Source organism: Brassica napus, chromosome A7 (assembly GCF_020379485.1).
Source record: "Brassica napus cultivar Da-Ae chromosome A7, Da-Ae, whole genome shotgun sequence".
Taxonomy (NCBI): Eukaryota; Viridiplantae; Streptophyta; class Magnoliopsida; order Brassicales; family Brassicaceae; genus Brassica; species Brassica napus.
The window spans coordinates 7689652-7706450 of record NC_063440.1 but is presented as its reverse complement, the minus strand read 5'-3'; the positions used below and the strand labels follow the sequence as shown (position 1 = coordinate 7706450).

At 35.0% G+C, this 16799-nt stretch overlaps 3 protein-coding genes across 4 annotated transcripts; 2 read left to right on the top strand and 1 right to left on the bottom strand.

Annotated features, from left to right (window-relative positions):
* Positions 1 to 5297: 5297 nt before the first annotated feature.
* On the top strand, positions 5298 to 7424 carry LOC106435360 (E3 ubiquitin-protein ligase PRT1). 2 transcript variants are annotated; one of them, XM_013876232.3, is made up of 8 exons: positions 5298 to 5529; positions 5668 to 5696; positions 5778 to 5957; positions 6049 to 6126; positions 6216 to 6350; positions 6434 to 6634; positions 6721 to 6848; positions 6923 to 7424. In XM_013876232.3, the coding sequence occupies exons 1-8, from the start codon at positions 5447 to 5449 to the stop codon at positions 7205 to 7207; spliced, it is 1119 nt and encodes a 372-aa protein (XP_013731686.1). In that variant the 5' UTR covers positions 5298 to 5446; the 3' UTR covers positions 7208 to 7424. The 2 variants fall into 2 exon arrangements, with proteins under 2 accessions (XP_013731686.1, XP_013731685.1); XM_013876231.3 differs by having other exon boundaries at positions 5299 to 5529; positions 6198 to 6350.
* A 698-nt stretch (positions 7425 to 8122) lies between these two features.
* Positions 8123 to 9127, bottom strand: LOC106435365. The gene is made up of 4 exons (XM_013876236.3): positions 8895 to 9127; positions 8690 to 8811; positions 8430 to 8527; positions 8123 to 8336 (listed from the first exon to the last, which is right to left on the bottom strand). The coding sequence occupies exons 1-4, from the start codon at positions 9070 to 9072 to the stop codon at positions 8228 to 8230; spliced, it is 507 nt and encodes a 168-aa protein (XP_013731690.1). The 5' UTR covers positions 9073 to 9127; the 3' UTR covers positions 8123 to 8227.
* Positions 9128 to 9237: 110 nt separating this feature from the next.
* LOC106435375 (60S ribosomal protein L13a-2-like) lies at positions 9238 to 10776 on the top strand. Its single transcript, XM_013876251.3, has 4 exons — positions 9238 to 9592; positions 9819 to 9935; positions 10025 to 10112; positions 10482 to 10776. The coding sequence occupies exons 1-4, from the start codon at positions 9321 to 9323 to the stop codon at positions 10623 to 10625; spliced, it is 621 nt and encodes a 206-aa protein (XP_013731705.1). The 5' UTR covers positions 9238 to 9320; the 3' UTR covers positions 10626 to 10776.
* The last annotated feature ends 6023 nt before the right edge of the window (positions 10777 to 16799 follow it).

The following is a 16799-nucleotide window of genomic DNA, read 5'->3' as shown; positions in this document are numbered from 1 at the left end:
TCAAAACATATGTGTGATGAAGTGGAACAAGAAAATTCAAAAGACAAATTTTCTAACACCTTGAAAGTGATGATTTCTAAAACTAAAAAATATTGTTTGTACATTTAACAATATTTTACATAAAAACTTATAAGATAAAATAATATTTAGATCATGGGTCCAATTATTTTGGTTATAATTTAAAATATTTGTTGTAATAATTTAGTTTGTAGATTTTATCTATGTAGTTGTAAGTTTTTTAAGCTATAGAAAAATATTATAACTTTTAAACCGCTGATTTAAGAAAAACTAATAAAACATGAACAAAAAATATAGGACTGTTCATTAAATTACTAAAAAAATGCCGAAACAAAAAGTTATAAAAAATTATAAGTGATTGAAACATTTCTATAGTCCAACCAATCTAATTAAAATTTAAATTATTTTCTGTTCATTTTCTCATAATCTTAATTATAATTTTCAATAACAAAAATATAAAAAGGTCAATTTTGTAAGACAAAACGAAATGAATAATATTTTATAATATTTATATATATATATTTCAAATTAAAAATTAAATAAAAATCTCAGGCGTATCCTAATGATCCAAGAACATCAATCTAATAAAATATACATTGCTGTTAGATCATTAGGTAGCCCATATGAATTTAAATTGAGAATTGTTGTGTCAATTTTTACTTTATAAATATGAATAAACATTCTCAACTAAACACATATATGCCCACAACCAGATCAAATAAAAATATTCTACTTACAACACCACATTGGATAACAAATCAAAAATAGAAATTCAACTTACAAACAAAATGTTAGTTTTTAAAAGTTATTCCAATAATTTTCTAGCAAGAATATTCTTAACTGTTGTGAAGAGTACTGTCACTGACCCTCATTTGGTCCAACATCAATCAACTTACCTTGATCAAAATTTTCAAAAAATTAAGAATATTTACACAATCAGTAAATCCAAATACAAACAAAAAAAGCTTCCAAACAGTACATTTTAAATAAATATATATATCACATCCTGCGCGTAGCGCGGACAGACCCTAGTATATATATATATATTAGATAAAACAAATTGTCATCATTAAATAAAGTTAGTTTATTATTATTTAAAAATTTTGCAATATAAAAGTCCTGTAAAATTTAAATACATAAATTATTGTACTAATTAAATTAGAAAATACCAATAATTAAATTTAACTGAGTTAGTTTTATTGTTCTGAAAATTTAAACGATTTTGATTTATTTAATTTCAATAAACTAATAAATTAATTTAATATATCTCCCAGCCTTTTTCATTCATGACATTCATCAATTCCAATGTTAATTTTTTTAAATTTTGATCTTTTAACTAAATGAAAGATTGCAGTTTTCTAAATTTATTTGGCAGGTAAAAGATTAGGCAAACAATTTTTATGGAAACAGTTATTTTTATGCCTTATTTACTAACTGTAATTATGATTAAGAGGAAAAAAGGGAGTGGCATTAGATAATTTAAGAGTTATTTCAAGGATTAATTCATATTTGTACTTCAGTTTTAATAGATTAGATGTTGCAAAACAAAGCGAATGAGTGGTCAGCTCGGTGATTATCAAAAGGAGGAAAAGAGGTTCTCTTCAAATCTATTGCGTTAGCACTTCCGACCTATGTTATGTCCAACTTCTTGCTCTCTTTAGACATTTGTGAAAAATTTGAAAGTGCCAATGCACACTTTTGGTGGAGTTCTAATCCACCAAAAAATAGAAGAAACTTTGCTTCCAAAAGAAGAGGGTTATATTGGTTTTCATATGATCCATGAGTTTAATTTGACATTGTTGGCAACACAATCATGGAAATTAGTACAATTTCTTGACACTTCTGCCTCGGGTTCTTCATGGAAAGTATTATAGGCTTAGTTCGCCTTTATGAATAAGTTCTACTCCTTCATATGTATGGACTAGCATTTCAGCTGTCAGGAAAATTATTGTTATTGGAGATTAGACATGAGATTCATTCAGGTTATAAGGCAAAAGCATGGGAGGATATTTGTATTCCAACTTTCCATGCGAGGCCTGTCAGGCCTATTGTTCCGGTAGTTCATCCCAGAATGATACATAGCAACTTCATTAGAGATGATTCAAAGGAATTGTATGTCGAAATGCTTGCGAATGTTTTTTCTCCACAAGATATAGTGTTAATTAAGAGCTTGGCCATAAGCCAAACTATACATCGAGACACTTATTGTCGGAACTTTACAAAGAGTAGACAATACACAGTTAAGTCGGAAAACTAGGTTGCTAAAAGTCCTTAAGGAAACTGAGATAATATTTTCAGAGCTTAGTATCACTAAGCTCTAAGCCTGCGGTTAGAAAGTTAATGTTCCTCAGAAAATGTGTCATCTTATATGGTAACTGGTAACATGACATGTAGATGTGACAAGAAATCTGCCACATCGTCGTGATAATCATTGTCCTAATTGTGGGGAATCCAATGAATCTATGACTCATGCCATTTTTGAAAGTCCACCAGCTTTACAAGCATGGGCCTTATCGACTACACCTTTCAAACCGAACATGTTCACGGTCTTGAATGTCTATACCAATATGGATTTTCTTCTGGCGGAGAAACAATATTGAAGATCTGAAATTGGATAGAGATCCATAGATAATCTTGTATCTTTAGAAATCAAAGAATATTAAATTATTCAAAGAAAGTAAAATTGATCTACTAGAGATGATCAAATATGCAGAAGGAAAATGTCAAGCTTGGTTCTTTATGCAAAAGGAGAATGTCAAGCTTGGTTCTTGGAAAATTCAGTAGATTCTACAGTAGCACAAATACTACCTATTATTGATTCACAAGCCATATGCTTGCAGAATGTATACTTGGTGGATGGCTGTTTGACTTCAACATTGCAATTTAATGGTTGTGGATGGATTTGGAATGATACACCTGAAAAAATTCAGCTTATGGGTACAAGAATCCAATGAAGAAGAGAGTCATATTTGCATTCAGAGATAGAAGCTCTTGATTGGGCAATGGAAAATATGTCGTGTCATTCTACCTGTCAAAATTTTGGATCAGACTGCAAGGATTTGATCGCTATGATTAGAGAATCTCAGGCATGTCCAAACTTCTCGACAGAGCTGAAATTGATATCAGTGCTACAGAGAAGATTACAATCCTTCAAGATATCTTACATACCGCGAGACCATAATACACTTGTTGATTCTTTAGCTAGAACTGCAAGATTCTTTCGTAAGGAACTTTGTTTTTTTGGTTGTTATATTCTGTTTTGACTTTCCAACCACTACTTATTTGAGTAACAGAATGATCTTTTGATATTAAAAAAAAAACACAGTAAAACTCTATAACGTGATAATATGGATTGTACAAGATCTTATTAACTTGTAAAATTATTATTCTAAAAATAAATTTTTATATTTTTGAATAGTTTTATCAAAAATATTTACTTTTTGATGACTTTACATGATGTCCTTCTTTTAGTTATGACACACTAATTGATGGTCAAACACAAACATAACCTCATTTTTGTCATATATACTATAAAAATGTATCATAATTCACAAATGCTATTATTATTTTTTGAAATTTGTGGTTTTCACTCAAAAAGGCTTGTCTAAGTCGTCTTCATCACTTATTTACGAAATTTTCACTGTCATCAATATCACCAACCACCGTTAACAATTAAAATCAAACTCTAAATGCACTTAAAGTCGACTTCTACATCTTTTTATCTCAATTCTTACACACACAAATCATTTATCATGCATATATTAGTTTTGAAATTATCCACTTTGTGAGTTTCTCTTAGCAAAAGTCTGCTAGTTTATCTTTCTAAGCAACAAAGTCAATTACACTTCCTGAAAAGTCTCTATAATTTTTCAAAAGAATCCTATGAGGTGTCATCCAAAACATTTTAGCATTTGACTGGAATTAGTTATATAGATTGTTTGCTACAAGAAGACTTTTAGGAAAAGTCTTTCCTAACATTTCACAAGAAATCTTTGAGGTGTTTACAAGATGTTTTCTCATGTCAGTTTTGCGATTGAAAAATTATTAAAACATTTGATTAAAATTAATTACTTGGCAGGCTTCAGGACAAGTCTCTTGATGATAAGACTTCCGAAGAACTCTCTTGGTGAGAAGACTTCCCCCGAAGTCTACTCGATTTTGTTCACACCCCTATTTTTAAGAACAAATTTATGGGAAGTCTTCTCACCACCACGATGAGACTTCTATGTCTCCTGGTGAGAAGACTTCCCCTGAAATGTGTTCTATCGTTATTCCAAGATTTTGATCATACTCTTAGTTTTAAGAGCAGACTTATGGGAAGTCTTCTAACTATGAAACTCCTTCAGAACTTTGCTCGTATGAAGTTAAACATGGTCAATTGTAAAACTAACATTAGCACATTTCGTATTCGGAGACTTCATATGTCAGTAAAAAAATTTCTTTAGAAGTCTACTCATAGCAAAGTTCTGAAACTCAAATTTATAATAAAAAAATTAGTCAATTGCAAAACTAACATATTTTTAGATATTTTAAATTAGATATTAAATCTAAAGCTACATAATATATTTAAATATATATTTTGATTGGGTATTTGTGGATAAGTGAAATATTTTGGTTCGAATCATGTTCAGTTCTTGGATTCATTGGTATATTTTACCATCTTCAAGTTACTTTGATATAACTTTTTGGATTAGATTTGGTTTGGTTTTTTCGGATCTGGATATTTTGCCCGGCCTTAAAATTGAAAGGTATGTAACGGAAGTTATTTCTTAAGGTTTTTGATAAATAGAAGGAGGGGAATATAAAATACAATTATCATAAATAGACAATTTTCAAGTTTTTATCACAAAAGTAGATCACAAGGAGGAAAGTGGCCAAAATGTTTCATTTAATAGGTAAAAAGATCATAATACCCTAGATAAATTAAAAAAAAAATTAAAAAATTAAAAAAAATTATTGTTTTAGATTATATGTTTTCGAATTCGAACTTTTTTTTGAAATATTTTTTTCGAATTTTTTTTTAATTTCTTTTTCCAAATTTTTTTTAATTCAAAAATACGTTTTGTAACTATTTTAAAATTTTTATTTTCAAATTTTTAATATTTACTTTTTATTTTATAAAATTTTAAACTTCAATACCAAATCTACGACTTTTAACTCAAAATCATAAGGTTTGAATTAGTTAACCTTATGAGTATAAATATATATTCATTTTGATTCTTAGATTATATTTGTGACCAAAATTTTTTTTTAGTGCTATCCTGGGATATTTTCTGAATATAAAAGATTCACTAATTAATGTTCTTTATCCTAAATATGTACAAGGCAGGCAAAAACTAAGGTCTTAGGAGGTACGGCGGTTTGATTGATTCTCTAAAAAAGCAAAGACATCGCACCGTCACCTTCTCAGATCTCTCTCTCTCTATCAATGGATTATGTGACGATGATAAAAGACGATGAACCACAGGAAGAAGAAGAAATCTCCGATAAGTTTCTCTGCTGCGTCTGCCTGTAAGTGTGTGGAATTTACAATCATCTGTTTTGTAGATCTCATAGTCTTCGAGAACTTGTATTCCTTTGAGTCAATGATTGTGCAAATACGTTCTTCTTGAAACTAATCGTTAGAAATGGACATTTTGTGTTGCGCAGGGAACTTCTTTACAAACCAATTGTGCTGTGTAAGTTTTACTTCGACTCTCAAAACAAATATCTCTTTCTGTTTGATATTCTGATGCATTCTTTTGGATTGCAAACTGCAGCATGTGGTCATCTATCGTGTTTCTGGTGCGTACATAGGTCCATGAGTGGCTTGCGCGTGTCTCATTGTCCCATCTGTAGAGACCCTTATCTTCACTTCCCCACTATCTGCCTTAAGCTTCATTTCCTCCTCAAGAAGTTATACCCCATCGCCCATAACAAGAGAGAAGCACAACTTCTTAGTGAGTTCTTCTTTGCTTTGAGTGTCACCTTCTCTATGCTGTTGGGTTCAGGTGTAAGTAACTTTTGTTGATTTATTGTCTTGGTTTCCAGAGGATGAACAAGCACGAGCTTGTTTCTCACCTCAGATTGATGAACCAAAGGCTAAGCTTCAGTCTCTAAGTGTCTCTGGTGAGTGTATTTACATGATGAGATCCCTTTCTAGTCAACTGTTTTTATGCTTATGATTCTATTGTATTTAGATGAGTGCTCTAATACAGAACCCCTGGAAGATGCAAAAACTGTTAACGTTCATGAGAACGACTTACCTAAGAATGGCATTTCAAAAGATGATTTGCTCTGTTCAGCATGTAAGGAGCTGCTCGTCCGACCTGTGGTTCTCAACTGCGGACATGGTATCATCATCTTACATGTTTTGCTTTTCTTTCTTTCTTTCCGAGTTTTCCCCTTATAATATAACGTGTCATGGCTTTTGCAGTGTATTGCGAAGGTTGTGTAGTAGATATGATGGATCAAGAAAGCGAAAAGATCAAATGCAAAGAGTGTCATGTTTGTGACCCGAGAAGATTTCCCAAAGTTTGTTTGGCTCTTGAGCAGTTTTTGGAGGAAAACTTTCCTGATGAATACATTTCAAGGAGAAGTGGGATTCAGAAAACGCTTGCCCATGATAGCAAAGGAAGTAAGTTGTTGTTGTTACATTGTGAGAACTCTATGAATCATCTGTGTACACAAGAGATTCATAGTTTTGTAATCATTGATATGTAGATTTTCAAGAGTATCACAAAGAAGGCACATCCTCATCAGACGAAAACAACAACAACAACAACAGTCTTCCAAGGTGGGCAAACCCTGCCTGTAATGTTCACATCGGAGTTGGTTGTGATTCTTGCGGAGTAAGTACATTGTTGTTATTCTAAACAGAGTTGTTTATAGTTCATTATTCTGAGTGGTGATGTGACATTTGCAGGTGTATCCAATAGAAGGGGAGCGATACAGGTGCATAGACTGCAAGGAGAAAATGGGGTATGACCTTTGCAAAGACTGTTACGAGACTCCTTCTAAAGTTCCCGGGAGATTCAACCAGCAACACACTCCCGACCACAAGTTTGAGCGTGCATCGGTTCGTCAGCTTCTGCTCAATCTCAATTCTATCGGTATCCTTGTTGGCGGACCGATGGTCCATGAAGGCCGTGATGAGAGCGAGGAAGGGCCTCCTGATTCTGATGTGTCAACATCATCGAGCCCAGAATGAAATAGCAGTCTAGAGAGAGGGACATGGTGTGTACATGTTGAAGGTGGTTTGTGATCGTATAGTTTTAAAAAGAAAAATTGTAGTTTTTCAAAGGAAAGTTCATTTGTTACTCTATGAACATATAAATCATTTCCTCAAGCTTTTTTTCTCTGAGTTTGTGGTTCGGTTTGTGCCATCTGATTTACTTTAAAAGATATCAACGCTGGTTTTAATTTCACCTCGTTGCAGCAGCTGCTCGAATCGGTTATTTCAGGTATTGGGTAGTTGATTAGGGGATTTTATATAAATCATTTTCTCAAGCTTTTTTCTCTGAGTTTGTGGTTCGGTTTGTGCCATCTGATTTACTTTAAAGATATCAACGCTGGTTTTAATTTCACCTCGTTGCAGCAGCTGCTGCTTTTTGTATCTTGGCTCATGTAAATATGTCAGCTCCTTGGATAATTTGTTCATCCGATGAACCAAAACATGAAATAATGATGTCGATTCTTATTACTACATAGGCAGTAAACACCACCCAGCATAAACTGAAATCACATGATCAATTTTTGAAGATGTGTAAACCATGTTGGTTTTGTCACCCTTTAAACACACGGAGTAATATTCACCAATCAAGCCCCTGTTCATTCAATATTTTGGTTGATGGTTGTTGAATCATTCTTATATCCAACATTGTGAAGCAAAACCGTAAGAAAGCAAGATCATGTTGCAGAGTTTGTTAATCCGACTTTGGGAGAGTTACTAGGTTTATTTGGCCAACGTAGTGCCATGAATTGCTACTGCAATCACACTATCATTTCTTCGGGGTTTGTCAAGCTTTAAACACATGGAATAATATTTTACCGATCAAGCGGTGCTGATTCAGTATATATTGGCTTTCGTTATTGAACCCGTCTAATAAGCTGTAAAAGCAAGCCGTGGGAAAAAAAAATCTACATGTTTAGAATAAGTGCAGCCTTAGATTACAACAGCAAGAGTTTACTAGTCTGTAAGTTACAACACCTGTCTTAAGCTACTAAGCTTTCATAGAGTTGCAGGTCCGCCGGTACTAGTCAAATTTGGCCTGGTTTCTGACATTTCAACTTCATAAACACCTTTGATTATTGCCTGTTGGATTGCTTGCACCTCATATCTGCAAAAACAATTTCGATTATACCAATCATATATTTCTTTAATAGTTTTTTCAAACAGCAATGGAGGAATCTCAAAGGAAGAAAGTAGTTACTTTGCAACAAGGTTCCTGACAAGTTTGAAGTATATCTTCCAAAAGTGATCTTCCTTTAAGAGACGTGGGCATAACTTAAATCTCAGCTGTGAGAGTTCCTGCAATTGCCAAAAAAACAAAAAAAAAAACAAATCTTTTTCGGGCTTCGAAAGCTTTCTATAAGATTTAACTCAATGTTACTAATCGGTAAAACAAACTCATCTTGAACAGCAAAAACTCGGCAGGTTCAAATCATTAAGACAAAGAGAAGGATCAAAAACCTTGGATTTGGACAAGACGAGAACGGCGTGTCTCTCCTGCCAATCAGACAAATCCTTCTTCACATTCTCAGAGGAGCTCACTTCTTCATCTTCTTCCAAAGGATTTACACACGCTTCTTCGTCTAGTTCCATAAACATAATCCACATATCACTAATGCTTTCGAGAAAAAAAAATCATCAAATTGAGACTCGGATTCGAAATTACCGTAGAGAGAGAAGTTCTTAAACGTGTCAATGGTGAAAGATCTGACGTGATCGATCAATTCATCAGTCACTCCTAGCAAATCATCATCTTCGTTCCTGCTCGATGATCCATTTACATTAGGAAGTTTCCTCTTCTCCTCTCTAAAGAAACTTCGTCGAATCCTCGAAGCTATATTCATCGAAGTGTCTCTCTCTCTCTGGTGACAGAAGAAGAACCCGAATGAATCCCTTGAAGAATGACAAGAAAGTAAAGGTTAAGAGGCTTTTATTGGGCCTAAAATCTAATTATAAAAGCCCATTAACATTAGGTTTTAGACGAGAAACCCTAATTGTTTCACTAGCCGCGTCATATATAATCCGCCACTGAGCTACACTCCTAACCTTCTGGAAGGAAGAAGCAGCCCGAGAGAATCGAATCAGTGGAGAGATGGTGTCTGGTTCAGGGATATGCGCGAAGCGTGTCGTGGTCGACGCGAGGCACCACATGTTGGGGCGTCTTGCTTCCATCATCGCTAAGGAGTTGCTCAACGGACAGAGAGTTGTGGTGGTCCGATGTGAGGAGATTTGTCTGTCAGGTGGATTGGTTCGACAGAAGATGAAGTACATGAGGTTTCTCAGGAAGCGCATGAACACTAAGCCTTCTCACGGTCCCATTCACTTCAGAGCTCCCTCTAAGATCTTCTGGCGTACCGTTCGTGGGTTCGTTTTCTAAATCTCTGCATTCCTTTGAACTTGTAATCTTGAAAATGAAGATCAGTAAATGTATGCAGGACTATAGCAATATCACGTGGTAGTATCTTTTTTTAGCTCATTAGAGTTTGTATCTATGGCTGCTGCTGTTGAAAATGAATCATTTTGGTGAAGCTTTCTTTGTGTAATTTTGAAAATGTATTTGTGAGAGAGTTGTTTTTTGATTGTGTCACAGAATGATTCCACACAAGACCAAGCGTGGAGCTGCTGCTCTTGACCGTTTGAAGGTTTTTGAAGGAGTCCCTCCTCCTTACGACAAGGTCAAGAGAATGGTCATTCCTGATGCTCTCAAGTAATATATTTGTTCAAATTTTTTTTATTTGTATTAGATAATGCCCAATCTGTTTCAGCTATCAACTGGTTTCATTTTGTATTGCGTAGGGTTTTGAGGCTCCAGGCTGGTCACAAGTACTGCTTGTTGGGCCGTCTTTCTTCTGAGGTTGGCTGGAACCACTACGACACCATCAAGGTATGTCCCTGTTCTGTAATATAAAGTTTAGGGAACAAATGTTTCGTCATTTTAGATTGTTTTCATAAATATAATATTGAGTTTTGAAGAACCCTATAAATAGAGAGTTGATGATACATTAAAATATTATGTGGGTCTTTTTAGTAGTAGCATGACCAGATATAGTTGGGGTGGTAGGTTTGCATTTTACTGAAACATCTCTTTCGTTGTTTGAATGCTGAGTTGATTATGTAGTAAAAATGAATATGGTCTGGTAAACCCTGCGCATGTTCTAACTCAAAACTTAGGAGCATATACAATTCATTTTTAGTTATGTCGACATCATCTGGAAGAAAATGGGATTTAACCATTTGTATAATGATATTGCAGGAGCTTGAGGTCAAAAGAAAGGAGAGGTCACAAGCTGTGTATGAGCGTAAGAAGCAGCTCATCAAGCTCAGGACTAAGGCCGAGAAGGTTGCAGAGGAGAAACTTGGAGCCCAGCTCGATGTTCTTGCACCGATTAAGTACTGATAATTCGCATCTGTCTTTTGGTTTAATACTTGCTGCGTTTGTGCTCGTCTCGATTCTACCCTTTGAATTTCGGTTTTGCATTTGGTAGCTTGTAAACGTAAAGATTGGAATGAGACATTTTGGTTTTCTTATTGGAGCTTCTTTTTTGTTATTATCACTGTTGACGTATCTCAAATATTAATTCGAAGGTAGAAAATTTCTACATGGAAATACTCGAGTAGATTTCCAATACTGTTCTGTTTTAACTTTTGTCTCGGTAAAAAAACAAAAAAAAAAACTTTTGTCTCGTTACAGTTGATGGTAGTAAAGTTAAATTACTGCATGTATTGCTCGGACTGGCTAGTGGCATACAGTATCTAAAGAGCTCTTTTTCACGTCAATTCTGAATTCTATTTCTTAAAGAAAAACTTAGGTGTTTTCATATTTTGATTTTTGGCTTTTAAGTTCTTTTTTTCTTTTTTCTTTTTATAATTTTCGGTTTTAGACTTTGCCGTATATTTTAGTTTCTTGAAGAACACAAATAGTGATATTATATTTAGATTTTGGATTTTAGAATTTAGTTTTTTTAAATTTAAATATTTTTGTTTTCGAAATTTAAATTTTATTCAAATCGAAATACATGAAGTTAGATCCGGTTACAAGCACGATTTGAACAAAATTTCTCATATCATTATATTACATTCCTACTTTCGTCCACCCACTAAACCTAGCACATTTCGCTAATCAACTTTAAATATCTTTAGGAATCAGTTGTCGTTTTCACAATAGATGATGGCCTCGGGAAAGTGAGGTTCTCTTCTTTTTCTCGGATGCTGAGTTTTTTTTAGTCATTTTTGGCGTAGCTACCTTCCGATGAACTCCTCGAAGCTTATAACCCTTCACTGTCGATGAACCGGTTGATGGAAATAGAAGTGAAGGTTTCAAGTTACTCATACCGAGAAGAGCTCCAAGGAACCGAGCTGTACACACTTATATTTCGCCACGAACCATGCAAAAGCAAGTTGATTTCACCATCGCCACAATATCAGGTTGTCTACAATCACCTGCAAAGTAAGTAATAACACACTACCGCAAAAGATCAAGCGAACTTTACGGCACCAGGAAGTGAACATGACTAAATGTTTGACACAAAGGCGATCAATGACCCCGAGAATCGCCTCCATGTTTGTGACCACCAAGAACCAGAAGTCGATGACTCTGCTGTAAGAACCCAGACTCGTGTCAAAGGGAGCTAGGTTAAACAAAGTAAGAACCAAGACTCAAATCCGCAATGAAAGCCACCGCCTTAAACATTTGGATGAACTGATAGGCAGCCGTGTTGAAAAGGACTGAGGTGATGTAGCGTGGAAAGATGCCCCTGACAACCATAGATGACTGTCGAGATCCACCTGAACAGGTGAATATAACAGCTAGCCACACCCAAACTAATCTGAACAGAGCTAGGCGCCATCTCCTCATGCACACCTAAGCACACAACTTGCCTATGTTGGCCAAGGAGACCAGCATAGCTCACTTAACCACCCGAAATAAGGACTGGACCACTATGACACCGAAGGATACCGAAGAACCTGAACCCCGTAGAAGAATGATTCCCGGCCAGAAACCGGCAAAGATCCACCGCCTAATCGAAATCAAACTGATCATCGTCAACAACGATGAAAAAATGAAACAGAGACGATCAAGAGGTTGAAAGCCGATCCTCTCCCAACTCAAAAATCCGACTGCTCCGTGATTCTCCACCTCGACAACCTCACCGTTGAACCAGTAGCAGCAGAAACATCACCCGGAAGAAGCCCTTGCGCACGGAGCACCACCGGTTAGAAACCCTACACCAGGACCTGCGATATGTCCGAAACGAAGCGCGAGATCGAAGAGTCGCAAGAGACTAACTTTATTTTGAATCTGTCTAGTATTTTAAAAAAGTTAACTTATAAGTTATTTTTTCAAAAACACACTTACAATATTTACAAATAATATCAATAGATTATTAGCAAAATATGTAAATTCTAAACACAGTAAATTTAAATAATTATATGAATTTTATTGATAAGTTTAATAAAAGAATTCGTAACATAAATTATTTTCATATTTTATATGTTAAAAATATTTTTTACTAAATTTTAGTATTGGTTGATATTTTATCATTTTAATTTGTTTTTTTTATAATAATGCATAAATATAGTAATATTTAAATTAAAAAATGAAACAAACCATCATAAAAAAATTTAAGAAAACAATGAAACTTTGGATGTTTATCTTGGAGATATACAGTTATTTTGTATAAAAATATAGTTTCTCTATATTTTAGAGAATCTATATATCAAAATTTTTAATTGGAGGAAAATTAGTTTTTAGAAATAAAAAGTAAAACTATTCCAAAAACTGAAAACAATCTAACACTTTAGTGTCAATTTGAGAAAGAATGTACATACAAAACAAATTGCATAAATATTTTCAAATATATTTTGCAAAAGATATTTAAGTGTGTTTATAGGAAATAAAAAAAATATTCTAAAGAAAAAATTTGTTTCAAAACAAAAAAAAAAAAAAAAAAAAAAAAAAAAATATATTGTTGACAATTAGCGCGGAAATCTATATCATAGAACATCAAGGCTAATATGCTATAAAATGCCATAGTGGATCAAAGAAAACTGAAGTCAGCTCTTCTAAGGTTAATGGTTTGATGGATCCCAGAAACTCATCCAAACATCATCTACAAAGACAATCAGTTGGAATTCTAGACGGATTAGAAACAATTTCATAGTTTGACGCTTCATGAAGATGTGTTACAAGCATTGCTATGACTTGTTTTCTTTTCTGAAATGAAGAATAGGATAATAGGCTTAGCTCGTCTTGCAAGCAAGTTCTACTATACACATTCATATGTATGGCAAGCCTTTCAGCTGCGAGACCTTTATTAACACTAGAAATTAAACAAAAGATCCATTGATGTTATGAGGTTAATGCTTGAGAGGATCTGTGGATTCCGACTACGCCTGCAAGAATAGCCATGCCTGGAGTTCCAATAGTTCATCCGAGACTGCATGTTAGTGATTTTATCAACAATGTATCAAAGGAATGAAATGTGAAGATGCTTGAAGACTTGGTTCACCCGAAAGAAAACCCTTTAATTAGAAGTTTTCCCATAAGCCAAACAACTCACGGAGATAGCTATTGTTGGACCTTTACAAAGAATGACATGTATATTGTTAAGTCACGATAATTGGTCGCTTGAAACATCCTACATCAAGAAACATTATTAATCTACTTGGAACCCAACATCACTAAGATTCAAGCATTTGTTTGGAAAATTAATGCTCCAAAAAATATGTGTCATTTTATATTGCAGTTGGTAACAAGACATGTAACCGTAGCAAGAAATCGAACATGTCGTCATACGTGATGTTACAATTGTTTTCATAGATGTGAGGAACCATATAATCTGCTAATCATGTTATTTTAAAATATTCTCCAACCCTACAAGCATGAACTCTATCAGCCACACCTTCCTGTACCAATATTTTCCCAGTCTCAAGCATTTACACAAATATATATTATATTTTTGGAGGAAAAACAGTATTGAAGATCTGTCACTGGATAAAGATCCTTATCCTTTGATAATCTGATATTTCTGAAAAGCAAGGACTGATAAATTATTTAGAGGAATTGACAGAGACCCTCTAGAGATAAATCAAACATGGAAATGAGAAATGTCAAACTTGGTATTCAGTCAATTAAGCAGCGTCGACTGTTACACAATGACCAGTTAATATTGATTCACAAGCCATATGCTTAGAGGATATATTTTTGGTGGATGGTTTTAGACTTCTGTGGCACAATTCAGTGGATACGGTTGGATTTGTGTCAGGTCAAATCCAACTATCAAGAAACCAAAGAAGAAGAGAGTCACATTTGCACTTGAACTCGACGCACTTGCTTGGACAATGGAAATATGTTTTCGTCATTCAACTTCTTAAAACTAATTTGGAACCGACTGCAAGGAATTAATTGCCATGATTAGGAAGCTTAAAGTGTGGCCAAATTTCTCAAGAAATCTGAAGGAGATACATGCACTACAAAGAATATTTCATACCTTCAGGATCTCTTACATTCATCATGGGCAGACGACATTGCTTATTATTTAGCTTGGACTACTAGAGCTTTTCAAAGAGATTTTTATTTTTTTTGGTGTTTTATTCCGGTTTGGATCGATTCTCAGAACAACATCTCATATTTATAAAAGACTTTTTATATTAATTTTTATTTTTAACATAAAAACATAAAATAAAAACAAAATAAAAACAGAAAAATAAAAAATCTGTATTAACTTGAAATGGGATCGAATTAGTGGGCTATACCCCGAAAACCCCACTAAATGACCCATTAATCCATCATCAAACTTCGGAACCCTAACTTCTCACTTTAACAAGGATCGACTCTGATGAATACCTGAACTCCAACAACGAAACCGCTAAAGTCACCAAAAAAAAATGAAGAAAAAACTTGTTGACAAAGAATCATAGCCAAATGACCGCAATCTAAAAAAATCAAGAAAAAAAGACTAGTAGTGAAGAACCATGAATAGAAATATTCACCAAAAAAAAGAAACAAAGGAAAGAATGGAGATGTTCGTACTGTAATCATCTATTCTCATTACCGTAATCATCAACTATCGGAAACCACTTTCAAAATCCACCGTCTTACTCCAAACAAAAATATACAACCATAAATCATATTTACAAGAGAAAAATGGTGGAAGAGAAAATCTTCTTCAAAATATAAAAACTGTAAAATATACAAAATATATAAAAAAATCTTCAAAATTACATAAATGTTAATAACTTAATTCCCTCATTTATATAATAATATAATTAATTTAAAATATAATGTTGGTTATTATCCAAATTAACCTTTTCAATATGTCAAACGAAAAATATTTTGACATTACCAAAAAAAGGTTTTATTCTTTCATGTGCACTAGTTTGACAAAGAAAAACAAGAGAAATGAAGCGAATTTCGACAGCTATGTTGGTGATTTCACTGAAGTTGACACCCCTGAAATTGGGTTCAAATGTATCTGACACTTGATTTATTAGAGAACTCGAAAAAAGTTACTCTCTCTCTACCCAAGACTCTCTCTTCCATCTCTACATCTTCTCAGCCCCCGCTTAGCTCCGGCGACGGCAGTGCGTCCGGTGTACGTTAGCTCCTCCCGCCGGAGGCATCTCTCCCCTTCCTCTCTTTTTCCCTTTGCTTCCTCACCCATCTCTCCTTGCCGTGGACATGTCTAATTTTGTGGAAGGTTTCTCGTCGCCGGAACCCTAGATCTTCCTGGGAAATGATAGATCCGGTGGTCGTGATGCTTTATGGAGACTCAACGAGGCGGTTTAAGGCGGTGGTGTGAACGAAGTCGGATTTTCGGGTGTGGCTCCGTCAGATCTCGTTTTCAGTTTTGTAGATGTACACGGGGTCACGGCAGTGGTGGTGCGTGTGACTCAGTTCTGGTACTCTCCTCTGGTCTTTTATCTTGTTGCTTTAGCGAAGAGTTTCATCTTCGAATTGGAGTGGAGCGTTTTGTTCTTCTTGTCATCTAGATACTTGGCGTCTTGTATCAAGACTTGGTCTAACTGCGTTCGGTGGAGACGGCGGACCTCTTTGTCGGCGCGTGCACAAAGGATAGGTGGCCGTGTGGCTGTTACTTCTCTGTGAGTCTTCGTTTGTTGCTAATGGATGTTTCGCCGCTTCTGTCGTCTATGGCAGACATGGCTTCTCCTCTGGCGGCCTCTCTCCATTTGTTAGATCTCTCTCGTCTTCGGTTCATAGCACAGCCTCTTTGTGGGAGGTCAGTGGCGTCTTCATTTCCGCTTTGGTGCTTGCTCTCGGTTCTCCACCGATGTGTTGGCCGGAGCTCAGGGAGTACAGGATCAGGTTCTCTGATCTGGACCAGAAGCTGCGGGTAGCATCTTATGAGTCTGTTGGTGTTGCTCGTAGCTTGGAGATCCGGTTGAAGATCGATCATCCCAGTGTCGGGATCTCTACTTGGAGCATCTTCTTCTCTTTGCAGGTTATGAAGACTATGTATTCGGAGTTTGCAACCAGTGCATCCCATTTTGGTTTGGAGGGTGTAGACGTGTTGGTGGCCTTGGCAATTGAAGGTAAGCATTCCTTTCCCGA